Source organism: Falco naumanni, chromosome 9, assembly GCF_017639655.2.
Source record: "Falco naumanni isolate bFalNau1 chromosome 9, bFalNau1.pat, whole genome shotgun sequence".
Lineage (NCBI taxonomy): Eukaryota > Metazoa > Chordata > Aves > Falconiformes > Falconidae > Falco > Falco naumanni.
This window is the reverse complement of record NC_054062.1, coordinates 33,381,295-33,396,240: the sequence shown is the minus strand read 5'-3', so window position 1 is coordinate 33,396,240 and position 14,946 is coordinate 33,381,295. Positions and strand designations below refer to the sequence as shown.

General features: G+C 44.1%; 2 protein-coding genes across 2 annotated transcripts; both read right to left on the bottom strand.

The window, feature by feature from the left end:
- Positions 1–2,432: 2,432 nt before the first annotated feature.
- Positions 2,433–6,211, bottom strand: DNAJC9 (DnaJ heat shock protein family (Hsp40) member C9). Its single transcript, XM_040607593.1, has 5 exons — positions 5,994–6,211; positions 5,317–5,457; positions 4,904–5,158; positions 4,061–4,144; positions 2,433–3,111 (listed from the first exon to the last, which is right to left on the bottom strand). The coding sequence occupies exons 1-5, from the start codon at positions 6,171–6,173 to the stop codon at positions 2,992–2,994; spliced, it is 780 nt and encodes a 259-aa protein (XP_040463527.1). The 5' UTR covers positions 6,174–6,211; the 3' UTR covers positions 2,433–2,991.
- A 454-nt stretch (positions 6,212–6,665) lies between these two features.
- TFAM (transcription factor A, mitochondrial) lies at positions 6,666–14,556 on the bottom strand. Its single transcript, XM_040607051.1, has 7 exons — positions 14,441–14,556; positions 14,169–14,311; positions 12,166–12,236; positions 11,078–11,227; positions 9,531–9,626; positions 8,450–8,506; positions 6,666–7,580 (listed from the first exon to the last, which is right to left on the bottom strand). The coding sequence occupies exons 1-7, from the start codon at positions 14,506–14,508 to the stop codon at positions 7,362–7,364; spliced, it is 804 nt and encodes a 267-aa protein (XP_040462985.1). The 5' UTR covers positions 14,509–14,556; the 3' UTR covers positions 6,666–7,361.
- Positions 14,557–14,946: the final 390 nt, after the last annotated feature.

Below are 14,946 nucleotides of genomic sequence, written 5' to 3'. Positions count from 1 at the left end.
CACTCCAGGGAAGGGCAATATACTCCAGCAGACAGTAAAACCTAACTCCTAGAAAAATCTAGCAAATGCTCTCAGTCATTGCTGTTTTCCAAGTACTGGCTTGTGACTGGTTTACATTGTTACAAGCAGGTACTGCAGAACCTGATTTTTCCATTAGCTGTACAGAAGATTAATCAGGCCTTCCACATCAGTAGTCATTTAAATTTTTTAAACTGTATTTGTATGTTTTAAAGCAATATTATACTATGAAAAGCAAGCACAGCACGTGATACTGCTTCTACAGCTCAAGACTCAGTTAGGAATCCTGTAGTTATGGCAGCAGATAGCACAGTTGCGTAAAACTAAGGTACCAAACCAAAACAGAACTGACAGCTTCAAGGGTAGCACACCACTGGCTCTGCCTGTGTTACATACTTGTACCTCTTCCTCGTGGCTAAAGGTGGTTTAAGAGGCAAAAATGAGATTTCTACTCTAACTCAGTAGTTCCAGACAGCATTTAAAGTACATTGTCTTCCTGGTGAGGTATGTTACGGTCATTTCACAGAGTAGGCCAGAATCCCTTTCTAAAACTACCTACAATTATACAAGACTTCTGCACTCTGCCGTGGAGCTCCACAACCCACAGATGCCATGTAGCTTTTAATAGACGTTCTGCACTCCGTGACAGACCCACTGGAGGTATTAGCTGTAGTTGCCCTTGTGGCTCCAGATAAGACAAAAACATGAAATACAGGCTTCTCAAAATAAGCGATTAGTTGAAGGTCTTACTCCTAAACAGTAAGTGCCACACTACAAGTGTAAAAACAAGGTAAAGATAACCACTTACCGTATTTTAACAAAGTTAGGACACTGCACAAAACCAGTTGTTCCTCCATAATCTAATTAAGGAACACTTTTTTTCTACATTTCCTTATTAATATTTTTTCAAATTGCAATTCATAACTGAAAAAACCTGTCAGTATTCTTTATGAAGCAGTTCCCGTACTTCCACAGTCTTTAAGTTATTCAGTCCATCAAATGTCAGTGGTACCAGAACAGAAAAAATAGTTTTTAATCAATATTGAAGTTTTTCAGTCCAGTTGATCTGAGTATACTGTAATCAAAAAGAAAGCAAAGCAGAACTGTGCAAATATGGCTGAGTTAACTTTCCTTTGCATTTCTAGAAGGGGAAAAATAAGCTCTGGGCTCAACCTAAATCTCTTTAAGTTTGCACAGAGATAAATGCATGCTAAAGAGAGGCCTCTATTCACTGAACTCTTTCAAAATACTATTTCTCTTCACAGTTATGACTACTGGAACATTGTACACTATGTCATTTAGTTACCTCAAGCTAACCGGAGATAAGCATCCCATCTGTATCAGTGCTATTCCTCAGGGACCAAGTTAGTTTTCTGTAGCTCTAGTGTGTAAGAGTTACAAAAGTAGACAAACTTTGAATAGACTTCTAGTAATATAATGTAGTATTTTATAGCCTAGAGGAGTCAGTGTGTTAAAGTGAAAGCAGCCTCATCATAAGGTAATTTTTGGTTTCTGTATAAACAGTTGACACCAGAGACTTCTCCTGGGCTGTCGATACCTATTTCATATAGTAAACGTTATGTTCAAGTCACATGTTATGCAACTTAATGGTAACACTATACCGTCTCCAAATCAGGATTTTTGAAAGCAGCGAAGTAAACAGGAACAGTTCCCACCTACCTCTAGCTTCCCCTAAGAAGCTCTGTTAGTTCCTGAATGCTGTCAGTGAAGACCTTCAACTCAAAAGTAAGCGTTCACCTTGTGGCTCGTAAGCCTTTGAAAAATCAATCACAATATAAGGCCAGCCTCATTCCTTTGAATAGTGAAAACTAGTTCCCTTCAAATTCGTGCCCCTGCACACTACATCAAGTGGTTTAGAAACAGGTGAAGCAAAAACCTTCTAAGTATTTGCGCATCTTAAGGAAGTAGTTCACTTCTGAAATAACAGAAGTGTTGACAAATACAGTGAAGTAGCTCATCACTACTGTCCCACAGCAGGCTTCACTGTCATGGTATTGAAGTAACACGGAAGATATTCCTAAGCTTTGGAACATCATGGGACATCATGAACCCTAGAAATACACTGAATAGACTCTGTGCTGTGGATTGTTAACTATTAACCTCACCTCAGTCTGTCAGAGAATTTCTGCATAGTCATGTACATGCTGCAGTCTCATACACTTCTTAAGGCATCTATCGCAGGCAATCAAAGACCAAACACAAGGTGGCCCTTTCACCTAATGTAGCGTGACTACCACCGACACCACAGTTGACCATATAGCCATATTTTCAGCTGCTATAGAAGTATGTAGTAGTTACTTGACTTATATCAGTCAGAAGAGTGCACGTGATGTTTGTTTTCAGCAGCTGCCTAGAAAATGTAGGGACAGTAGCGGAAGCAACATAGCACCAAATTCTGCAAAAACTTTTTATTTATTAAATCTGTCATTTTCCAAAGTACCTTTATAAATCCGCTGGAATATCTGGAAAACATCTGTTGAGCTGAACTGCAAAACCTTGAAAAACAACAGAAGGTTTGTTACAAAAGAAGTGTGTGAATAGCAAAAAGATAGTATTTCCAACTCAGAAACCACAGGAATATGGCACTAAAGACTCTCAAAGGTATGGGATTACGCTGCTTTACCCTCAGCTGTACCAATATCCGATAGGTGTTTGGAAGGCAGGTGCTTCAACAAGTTCAATAAACACACCACCATCCCAAACATCATACTGCTTCCTTACTGTAACAAAACTTTTAGTCAAAGAATCTGTTTGATCTTAACTGAAGAGCACCAAAGTGATTTTAAACATCTTCAGGATGCATTCCACATCATACCTCCCACTCACAGCAAGTTGATGTACACGCAGTCCAAAACAGTAGCCCAGAAAAAAGCTCAAATTCTCCCAAATCCACATGTTCTCATACAAAATGACATCTGATATTTCAGCCTACACAGTTCTTCATTTCTTTCTCTATTTCTTTCCTTTCCTGGCTGCAGTCTTCTTTCCTCCTTTTTTAGCACTATTCCCATATTTTGCTTCCAGTTGGCCCAGAAAGTCATCCATTTCCTTTTCCCGATCTTTATTTCTCTTCTGGGGAAGGGGGAGAAAAAGAAACCAAATTCAAAACTTTTACTACTGCCCAATACAGCTGATTCTATTGAAGATAAGATAGCTACATAAAATCTTGGAATAATTAAACAGGGAATACAAGCTACAGAAGGTATAATACTGTAAAGGAAAAGCCTGCTTGTATGGTCTAGGCCAGGGGTCCTCAAACTTTTTTTAACAGGGGGCCGGCGCGCAGATGAAGTGTCAGGCAGCCATCTGCGGCTGCTTGGTTTCCCCCCCAACCCCTGGCCTGTGTGTGTGTGTGTGTTCTGTAAATACCGGGGGCCAGACTGAGGACCCTGGGGGGCCACATCCAGCCCGCGGGCCGTAGTTTGAGGACCCCTGGTCTAGGCTCTATACCTAACTTCCTGAAGTATCAAGACAGAGGTAAAGGGTGACTGTAAAAATTCATGACAGAAGGCTAGGAAAAGCCAATCCACTTCTAGTTTAGACCCAAAACTCTACTACAATTGGAGGAATTATTAAGCATGAACATTCTAGGGAGCTCACTGGATGACAAGAAAGAAGAAACAGAAAACGTTCCAGAACATGGAATGTAAACCGTGTGTTTCTTTCCTCAGTCCCCAAGATGCAAAAGTGAAGTAGCAAGTTCTATTGACTTCTACATCCTCCAGGAATCCCTCAGAAAAAAATCATTAACACTTCCTAACTCCCTAAAACTAGAATTTAAGTATTTTGACTGTGTATGCAATAAGGATATTAGAGTAACTTTGTTAATTTTTAAAAAGATGCAGGAAATAAAATCCATACCATGCTCTGACTTAATTAAAGTACATAGATAGTTAACATTAAAGTCAGGTTTTAACCTCAGGAACTCAGAAGAATTGCAAGGATGCAGAATATGAAGATGCTCAGGGAAAACACAATTATAAGCTGGTAACTTATCTTCAACAGATACAAAAAGCCTTACTTGAATCAGCGCTTTCAAGTCATCTTCTCCACCAAGGCCCAGTTCATCTTTAGTCTTCTCTGCCTCTCTAGCTTCTTTTTCTGCCTGAAATAGCAAACTAGTTTTTTAAAAAGCATTTCGGACAGTATTTGACAAAGCCTTACAGTAGTTACCAATAACTTTTTTTTGCATCTGAATACAAATTGATGCAGGAGAACATGAATGGTTTCCAAGTTTGGCCACAGATGAGAAATTGTCAAAGAAAGCCCATTCCGGTTCCACAGTTTAGTAGATCAGGTTAGGTTTTTTGCAGTTTCACAATGCTGAACGTGATGTCTGTCCCCATCCCTGTGACCCCCACCCACACTTATTTTGTCTTAGTAGCTATGACATTTTCTTTAAGTCAGAGAAAGGTTACTGTGATGTGCATATAACATACTCTACAAAGTGCCCAATAAAACCCGGGTTGGAGAAGAGGTCCATTTAGTCCAGCATGTTATTTCACACTTGCCAGAAGGCAAGCATAATATATTTCTACCATGTATCCTTCTTCAATACAGCAACTCATAGCTTTGTAAATAAACGCAGCGCCATGCAAAACTATTAAGCCATTGTGTATAATAATGAAATGAAAGAATAATAAGCAACAGCCTATTACAACTCTTTTAAAAAGCCTTTCACGGGGGGGAGGGGAGAACACAGGTGATAAATGTGAAAGTCAAAGATTCTGAGAGCAAGATCTGTAACCCAGCAATCCTGTGGCAAACATTTGTCTCGAGAACAGCTGTGTTTATTTCTACCAAGGAAGATTAAAGGCTTATCACAAATAGTGCTTCCCTTTGGTCCCTGATTAATATAACCTACCCGCCTTTTTCTTGCCATTGTTTTCTGCTTAGACTCTTCTAAAAAACATTTGTAGGATGGGACTTCTCCAGAATCGATGGCTTCCTGTATGATTTTCCTTATTCTTGGTTCATCAGTATAGTCCACACACAATACAGACTCCATTATTCTGTCCATGTCCCCCTCAAAATCCACATACGCTGCTTTAATATCGGCGAGCTCTTCTTCCGAGTGTTTATAGCTCTTCTCAAAATCTTCGATGTCTTTCACCGTGATCTGAAGCAGAGAGGAGACACTCGAGCCACTGGATTTACCAGGGTGCAGCGACGGCACGCACCCCCCGCCCCCCGACAGCGCCTTCCACGAAGCTGGCAAGGGGGACACGGCCACAGCGCTGAGGCTGCGTGCTGTGCCCGCCCCGTCCCCGGGCCCACCTTGTTGAAGAGCAGCCGCCAGTACTCATGCCAGTCGCGCTCGCCCCTCAGCGCCTCGCCCTCCTCGTCCACCGTGCCCCGCTCATCGTACAGGGCGCGCTGCGCCTCGTGGCTCAGCACGGCGTAGGCCTTGCCCAGGATCTGCGGGGAGAGGGGCGCCCACCCCGTCGGTGGGGGGGTGGGGGGGTGTTATAGTTGACTTGAAATAACTAGAGCCCGAAATAAATTCACTATTTATTAAGGCGGGAAAGCAAAAACAGCTGGGCGGCCGGGGAGTCACAGCTCCATCCAGGCCCGCCAATTCCAACAAGTAACACAGCCCTCTTATTCTCAGCTTCAAGGCCGGTTTAAGCAAACAGTTACGCTTTCGGTCACGTAGCAAGAAGCTGTATATTACAAAACTAAACTATTTTTACACAAAGGTCTAAACAAAGACAAAAGTTGTCACAGTAACATGAGATTACGGTTTAACATTGGCCTTGAGAAAGCACATCTTACAACCTCACAGTTAAGTCTTTTCCCGCCAGACAGAACGTTCTCAAATCTGTTGCAGCAAGACCATTCCTGCTGTTAAAACCCAACCTGATCAGCAAACTACCCTCAGGTACTTATTACAGGGGGCGAGCCGCCCGCCCGGCCCGGCCCGGCAGGGGCTGCCCCCCCCCACCCGCGCTCACCTGGAAGCGCCGCGTCGCCTCCTCCTTGTCGCCGGGCTGCGCGCGGTCGGGGTGCACGCGCAGCGAGGCGCGGCGGTAGGCGCGGCTGAGCTCCCGCCCCGAGGCCTGCCGCCGCGCGCCCAGCACGCTGTACAGGTCGGCGCTGCCGAACGCGGCCCTGCACTCCTCCAGCAGCCCCATCGCGCCGCGCGCCTCCCGCGAGAGACGGGCGGCGCCGGGCCGCGCGTGCGCGGAGCGCCACGGTGGGGGCGGGGCGAGCCGGGCTTCCCGCCGCGCTGCGCCCCGCCCCGCCCCCCGCGGGGCCCTGCAGCGAACCGCCGCGGGGCGGGAGCCACCGCCTGCCCCCGCGGGGGGGGCAGGCGGGAGAAAGGGCCACACAAACAAACAAGGCCAAACAGAGGGACAAACAAAAAAAAAAAGCCGAACGCGGGGAAAAAAAAAAAAAAAAAAAAAAAAAGAAAAAAAAAAAAAGAAAAAAAAAAGGGAGAAGCGCAGAGTGGGAGAAGAGCTAACCTGTTTGGCTTTCCAGTTCCCACCACTAAACAAGCAGCTTTGGTGGCTCCTGTGGGTCACTCAGGATGAATGAAACCCCCAATCCTGGAAAAGCTTGCCTTTCTGCTAAACCACAGACTATGAAATAGCTGAGACGCCCCAGAAGAAAACCAGCAGCTCTTCAAAACAGCTGTATTTATTAAATGAAAATCGACAGTTTAAGCAGTTCATACATTTTCTGTTCTTTACAGGCTGCCCTAAACGTGACAACAGGATGGTAAAAGTGTTTGCATATATCCAAACAAACCATGGAATAATAGTTCAATAAAGATACTTTTATACAAAACTGGCATTGTCTTTAGTTAAATGCAACATAAGTGTTGTACACAAGTTGATACATTAAAAAAAAAAAAAAAGACGGATGCATAAAAGTATTTTACATTTCTTGTGCCTTTTGTTGAAATGCAGAACATTTCACTACCAATACCACGGAGGGAATAAACCACAGCAGCAACTCAGATTTCAGCTCTTACAAAATTTAGATGCTAACATTGCAGAATATTCTCACTTTTATAAAAAATATCCTATAAACGCTAGTGTTAACTACCGTTAATGGAGAGCTCTGCTGATGTCAGTATCACTATTCACAGCTTGATTAACCAGTTACCGTTGCACAGCTCGGGCTATGCCCGCAATGATTATTTCAGTCAGTTCCGTGACACAGTGAACCCCGTCCGACCCCATCACCTTTTTCACTTCTCCAGTGGGCCCTTCATGGGTTTTCCGGATTTCAGTGCTAATGCCGACAGCAGCATTAACACAGCAGGATGAAGACAATGCAACCAAAGGGGACTAAATATGAAATACTTAACCATTTTATTCTTCTGATCTTTTCAACTGTAATTTTGCCTTGTTTTCATGTGAGGAAGCTTTGGCTGTTGCGGTTTTCTCTTCAGTTTCAGCAGTTTTCTTTTTTGGCCTTGGCTTTTTGGAACGTATCAGGTCTTCACGGCCAAGTTCAACCATTTTTGCTTCCCATGACCTCATTTCATTCTCATACCGAACCTTATCATCTTCAGCAAGCTGCAGGTATGGCTGGAAGAAAATCAGGTATCAACAGTTACAGCAGGGGCTTTGTCTGGGTAACTGCCATGTCACATAATCCCCTCAGATACAAAGGGACTTCGAGCAAGACCCAGTCACTGTGCTTCCCAGGCATTCGCATTCACCTCCCGCAAAGTTTAAAAAAAAAAATCATCAAACTTGCACAAAACCATAAAACCTTAGCACTGAAGTACACTTATGTCAACAGATGGCCACTCCTGAAAAGGGAGTTTATTCAATATTGCTGCTAACAACACTAACAACAATCTGGAAGAAGGGCATTCAGGCGGAAGGACAGTGAGGTACAGAATATTTGAAAATGTGGAGGTTTAGATTCACTTTCAGTATAGCACCCCTCCAACTTCCATATACCCATCTGCAGGTTCACATCTCGATACACCAAGAAAGCTGGCAGAAAACTGTCCCCAAGACAACTAAAGGTAATCAATTCCCATGTGCATATCACTAGTAGATTTCTGTTGCTTTTACCTGTCAAAAATCTTTCCACAAGAAGCAAATTACTATGGTGGCATTTAAAAATACTATGTATTATTAGAAAAAAACCTATCTAATGATTGCAAATTATTGCACCTTCCGCACTAGATGCATGTATGTCCAGGCATAAACAACTTCCATCCTGCCCCACTGACTCGCATTTCATCAACACTGTGAAAGAAATGGTCACTAATGGAAAAAGAGTAATGGCAATTTTTTTCAAGACACGCAAAACCTCAGAGTATTTTCCTTAATACTAATATTTTGAGCAACCAAGTTCAAAATTTTGTATAAAGTTATAAATTTTAACTCAAGCTTGTCATTTTCTGACCACCTCAGAGGCTCATCAGAAACCACCAACATACCTGCTTTTGAGTACTGGACAGTTTTTGCCACGCATCAAATAATTGCTTCAGCTTTGCCTACAGGATATAGAATATGCAATATATTAGGATTATTTCAACAGCAGACTGACCACAGAGGGTTGCAGGAAATTCCACACTAGCGAAAGCCAAGTATAAAGCAAATAGAAAAAAAAGCGTCAAGTCACATGGGCTTAATACCCCACCCTCTTAACGTAATTAAGTAATGAACAATATGGTTCAAGCTGCTGGGCATCACCACAGCCACATTTACAGACAGTATCGGGACTAAGCTGTTAAAGTTACCTGGTCTGCTGAAAAAGCAGGCAGACAGAACAGCTGAGCTGATTTATAGCAACATGACTAAATCTCAGCCCACATACTGGTTTTATTTAAACCAAGCCCTAATTTAAGCTGAACCTAGACAAGCATTAACCATATTCACAGGGAACTCTGTACCATGTCAGGAGTATTTTACCGTATGTGTCACACCAGGCCGCAGCTGACTGGAGATGCTGCATTGTATGCAGAAAGCCAAGGAACAAACCATTTCCACTATCCTGATATACTGACTAGAATGCATCAGGCACACAGGGGAGGTCTCCAGCACTTCAAGTGCTGTAATCCACCAGTGCAACTCAAACTGCCCCAAAGCAAGGTTCAGTGTGAAACTTCTGAGCTTGCTGAAGAACTCCTCCATGTTCTGTGACACGAACTGTGCTATAGGAGGTACGCCAACCAGTACTACAGAAACAGCAGCATACCACCACAACCATTTGAAAAACTAGTGTATTTCTATACCAGAACAAAAAGGAGTAGAATTCTCTCCTTACAGAAGAAACAGGTGAAGTCTGTAACAGATATGTGCAAAAAAACAGCACAAATATTTTAAGTCTGTATACCCACACAGCAGTTTATACAGGACATGCCACCAGCAGTATAGCTAGACCACTGCAGCCTAAAAAAGTAACCTAAGCAAAGCAAAATCCAGATACTGAACAGTTTCTTTGAAAATGACAGAATCTAAACCAGATTTTTTTGAATACAACAGATGTATTTTAAAGAACAATCTTTCCTGGCTTACCACAGGTGAAACTCCCTCACTTTCTTTAAAGTTTTCTGACACAAAAATGTTAAAGCCGCTACGAGGTCTCTTAGGTTTTCCAAGCACAGTCAATTCCTTTAAAAACAACAAGAGAAGTTATACAATGCACCAAGCATGCACTTTTCCAAAGCTAAACCTACCATTTGTCTTTATATTCTATACAAAAAGTCAGACTCAAATTCATTTTTTGGTGTTTTATTCTGTAAACTGTATTGGACTGTATTGTCAAGATGCTCTCACCACTTGTCTGGACTAATGCTTAACTAAATTAAGAAAAGCTACGAACCTGAATTCTCACAGACATAACTAAGCATTTAGAAATGATTTGTACTTCAGCTAAGTCTTTTCAGAAACTAAAGACTCTTACTAAATTCCACTCAGTAAGAAAAGTCATGACGACAGGTTTTCTGTTATCTTTGCAGGGCTTCGGTTTCTGGTGTGAAATACTGTGTGTTTGCAGAGAGGAGGGCAGATACCTAACTGCAGGAGATGAGAAGGCAGAACAGAACCAGCAGATTTTCAGGGTAACAGACCTAGGTTTCTGCTACCAGAACACTTCACCCATGGGGTTGGTGGTGAAAGAGGGAAAGTACAGCAAGTTACAGATGTAATTACACTTGTTTTCTCCAGTCCCAAGACATTCCCACTACAGCCTGGATGCTGCAGATTAAACACCTGTTTAGGTATCAGGTATGCCAGCTAAATTCCTTCTGGTGCCATACTCTAAAAAAGGATCGCTAGAATTATTTGGATTTAAAATTACTCTAAGTAGGGAGTCTTTTAAACCAAATTAACTTCACTTTTGTCAATTAGAGCAGTATCACATCAGCAGTTCTATTCACAGGAATGAATAAGCAGTAAGTAATCCCTTCAACTGATCCTGCCACTGGACGAACCATATTGTACCTTTACAGGTGGTTCTGTCTCTCAAGATTTATATATAAACCAGCTAAAAGGGAATAGGGAAGATCATCTGAATAAGTCAATAAAGGACACTAACAGATGTGCCTCTGTGCAGCCCTAATTCTACATGTCAGCAGCTATACAGATAGCAAAGTGGCAGAACCCAAACAAAAGAAGGAAAAAAAGCTACTTCAAACAGCTATTACCTTGTAGGGGTCACTGAAGTAACACATTCAAGGCCTTTGTGAAAAGCTATTTCAGGATTTCTTCCCAACTAAACAAAGTGTTGCTGGTTCAAGTATCTTTTATTACCTATCATTTCTCTGGCACCTTTAGGAATAGGAAGAAAAAAGCACAGAGAAGCAACCTCTAAGCATAAAGATATATGCTATGGTTAAAATTCTGGTCTTCAAGTGCAGGAAAGCCACCTAAATAACAGCTAACACTAGCAATTATTTTAGTCCATGGGGCCTTGTTTTGGGGTTTTGGTGGTGGTTTTTGGTTTTGTTTATTCTGAAAGTCTCTTTAGTATTTCTAAACATGCTTCAACCCTGCTCTGTATACTAGACAAACAGAATCCATGTTCCTTGAAAGAAAAGGAAGTTGAACTTCAAAATACTTACTCTTTTTGCCTTGAATGATCTTCTTTTTGCCAGTCGTTTTCTCCTTTCTTCTTTCAAAGCTGCAGCCTGGGCTGGAGTTAGCTGTGCTTTGTATGAGGCCATCTGCTCTTGATATTTTTGCCAATCTGTCTTTCTAGCTTCCTCATAAGCCTACAACACAATCACCAACCTTAAACAGATGCTTTCAGGCTGTGACCCCATAGGCAGCCCGTACTGGAGCAGCTCCTGGCAGGAGCTGTGGCCCCGTGGGAAGAGGAGCCCGGGCTGCGGCAGGTTTGCTGGCTGGGCTGGGGACCCCGTGGGGGGGACACGCTGGAGTCGGCCGTTCCTGAAGGACTGCACCTCGTGGGAGGGACCCACGCTGGAGCAGTGTGTGAAGAACTGCAGCCTGTGGGAAGGGCTCACATTGGAGCAGTTCACAGATAACTGTCTCCCATGGGAGAGACCCCATGCTGGAGCAAGGGCAGAGTGTGAGAGGCCCTGCCCCCTGCAGAGGAACGAACAGCAGAGACATGTGATGAACTGACCACAGCCCTGATTCCCTGTCCCCCTGCACCACTGGGGAGGGAGGAGGTAGAAATAAACCAGGAGTAAAGTTGAGGCTGGGAAGAAGGGAGGGGTGAGGGGAAGGTGGTTTTAAGATTTGGCTTTATTTCTCATTACCCTACTCTGATTTGATGGGGAAATGAGTTTATAATTTATTACCCAAGTCAAATCTGTTTTGCCCATCACTGCAATTGCTGAGCTATCTATCTCTCCCTGTCCTCGACCCACAGGTCTTTTGCTGTATTCTCTCTCCCCTGTCCAGCTGAGGAGGGGAGTAATACAGCAGCTTGGTGGACACCTGGCATCCAGCCAGGGTCAACCCAGCCCACCATATGTCGCCTGAGTACTCTGAAGCTCCCGATTCTCTTCAAAACTGTTCTTAGGTCTGAGCGTTTGTTGTATGCAAATGGTTTTTTGTAGTTTAAAACCAACCAACCAAAAATGCTCCACACAAAACAAAAAAACAGAGGACACCAATCCAAGTGAAACAACCACTAAGATTCTATAAGTACCAAGTACACAGATCAAAGACACAAACTCACCTGCTTCTGTGACACTGGTAACGCCTTCCAAGCATCTGCTATTTTTTTAATCACCTCCATACTGCTCGCTTCTGTACATTAAAATTAGAAAGCAAAAAAATAAAGATCAATATTGTATCTTTAGTAAGCTTCTTCAATTTTTTCCCAAGGAAATCTGTCACTAGTATCTTTTTCCTGTACAAATACATCTTCCTTCTTTCTTAAAACTAGCTAACTTACTGTGGCAGTTAAAGGGAACCGTAGCATTTTGGAGCGGTGGAGAGAGTCCTTGCTCTTGACTTAAACTAGAATGAAACGTGCAGTTGTAAACCAAAGCACCACTTCAAGACTGGCAACTATTACCACCCTACAACAATTTTAGTTTCTTTATGTTCAGTTGGATACTCTTCTACACAAGACAGGATGGTCTGAACTTGGAGGGGGGGTCAGGAAAGAAACCTAAAGTAAGATTTGCAGTTTTCATTTTTTTTTGGCAGAAAGACTGCTGGATTCTTCAAAGCAAATACAACGTGACCTTACCCACCTTGTAAAGCACATATGCTTGATCTTTATTAAAATAAAGTCCTTGATTTATAATATAATTCAACAGAAGCAAGGTTAAAGAAAAGTAATTTCCTTCTCCAACAGACAAAATTACAGTGAATTAAATCTCTTTAGTTTTCAGCTGGCTGCCTTTTGCCTTTGGATGCCCTTGCTCTATGGTCACCTGCTGAGGTTTCCAGCCAGACCTGAATTTACAAAGAGAGAAAAGTAATAATAATAAAAAAATATATAAAGAAATCTGGGGGTGGTAGAAAGAGAATATAAGCTTTTCTTTTCTTGAAAAATCCTTTACAGGCTTTCCCTCCACTTCACCCTAAAAGGTACAAGTAGATCTTCCTCTCTCCCACCTCAAATGTGCATTTCAGCCATGTCAACAGTGGAAAAGTTGAACTAAGCTCTTATCAGTAACCTGACTTCCAGAATTTTTGAAAAACAAGACAAATAGGGAGTTTTTAATCCAAGTATACCAGTCTTAAAACCTTTGAAAATATGATGCTTTGCCAGTGATAGAAGATAACAAGTAAATTATCAGTTTATTTTTAAACATTACCTCTACTGAAACAAGAAAACACCCAATTCTCAATCTATGTATGATACAGCACATTTATTTGCAGATTATTCGAATTTCAGAAACACGTGGAATACACTGGTGTGGCACACAACCACAGTAAGTTCCAGAAGCTCAGTTCTCAACTTTTCCGACTGTTGAACTCCTGAACTAATGAGCAAAACAGGGTATCAAATGGTTTTCCCTACTTAAGTTTAACACATGACTTGCCCAATATGATCCTTGTTCTTTAAACATATTAACGTTCACTTTACAGTATTTTCAAAATCAGCACAGCTTTCCACTTTGCTGCTCTCTGGCAAAAGTGACTGCATTGCCTATAAATGAAGTTTTTGATAACAAACATATTCACAGACAACCATTTTTCTCCCATATACTCTGAGGCAATCCAGTATGTGTAGTTTTCAGATTACTAAGCATCAACATAAAATCACATACAGCTCCTTTTATCAGAAACAGCATACTCGAAACACATACAGATTTAAGGATAACTTAGAACCACAAATCACTGTTAACACATATTGCCCAGGTGAGCTCCTTCTTCTAACGTTTTTAAAGTCACATACAAATATTCACTTTTTTGAGTGATTAAATATCGAAGGCTAAGCTAACAGAGATACAGGCAATAAGCACAGCAATACTGAATTTACTTGTGGTACACTATGATAAAAAAATAGCTTTGACCTCCTGAAATCAGGGTAACGCACTTTACGGCGTTTAGTTTTACCAAGCAATACTTTGTTCCAGTTTCCTTTTCAAACGACGGGTTCTGGAAGGAAAACACCGCCTGCCTGCAGAGCGCCGCACGTTCCCGGCCTGAGACTGTGCTCGTAAAAGCAAGGCCAGGCCAACCGCCAGGCTTCTCGCTCCCAACTCCCTTCAGGCCTCGTACCTGGGTTTTTCTGCCGAAAAGCCGCATGATGTTCTTTCAGGAAACGAAAATAGGCTGACATGGGCCGCTTCGGGCGCTCCACCGAGCTGATGCCCCTGGCGAGGCACGCCGCCGCCGCCGCCGCCGAGCCGCCGCCACAGCACCTGCACACAGGGCACCGCCAGTTGCCGCCGCACGGCAGGCCCGGCGTCCCTCCGAGGGAGACCGGCCGCCCCAGCCCGCCAAGGAAGGGCACCCCCCGCCTCTGAACTCCGCTCCCGCCCCGCCCGCACCTGAGGAGCCGCTGCGCGCCACCGACGAGGGCCGCGGCCCGGCCCAGCCACCCCAGCGCCGCCGCCATCCCGACCTGCCGCGCCTGCGTGCGCGAGGCTGGCGCGGCCGCCGCACGGTACCCTGGGACAGCGGCCGCCGCGCGCAAGCCGTCCTGCGGTGAAGCAACGGGATTGGCTGCCGCCGCCATGGCGCCCGCGGGGGACGGAGGCCCCGCCCCACCTTCCCCTCCCAGGCCGAGGTGACCCCGCGCCCCCCCGCGGCCCGCAGGAGCAGCACACCAGTTCCGCAGGGGGGCTCCTGCGCCGTTAGGGCAGGAGGCCGCCGGTAAGCACACCGCAGCAGCAGCCCTACAGCGATCGCAAGGGCGCCGAGCGGGAGGGGGCGAGCTGCGGCCCGGCAGCCGCCCGCCTGGCTGGGGCACCGCTGGGAGCCTGGCTGCAGGGCGAACGCTGCCGACGGGGCGCCGCTATCGTTCCACCGCGGTGGCCAGCAGGGGATGGCAGGA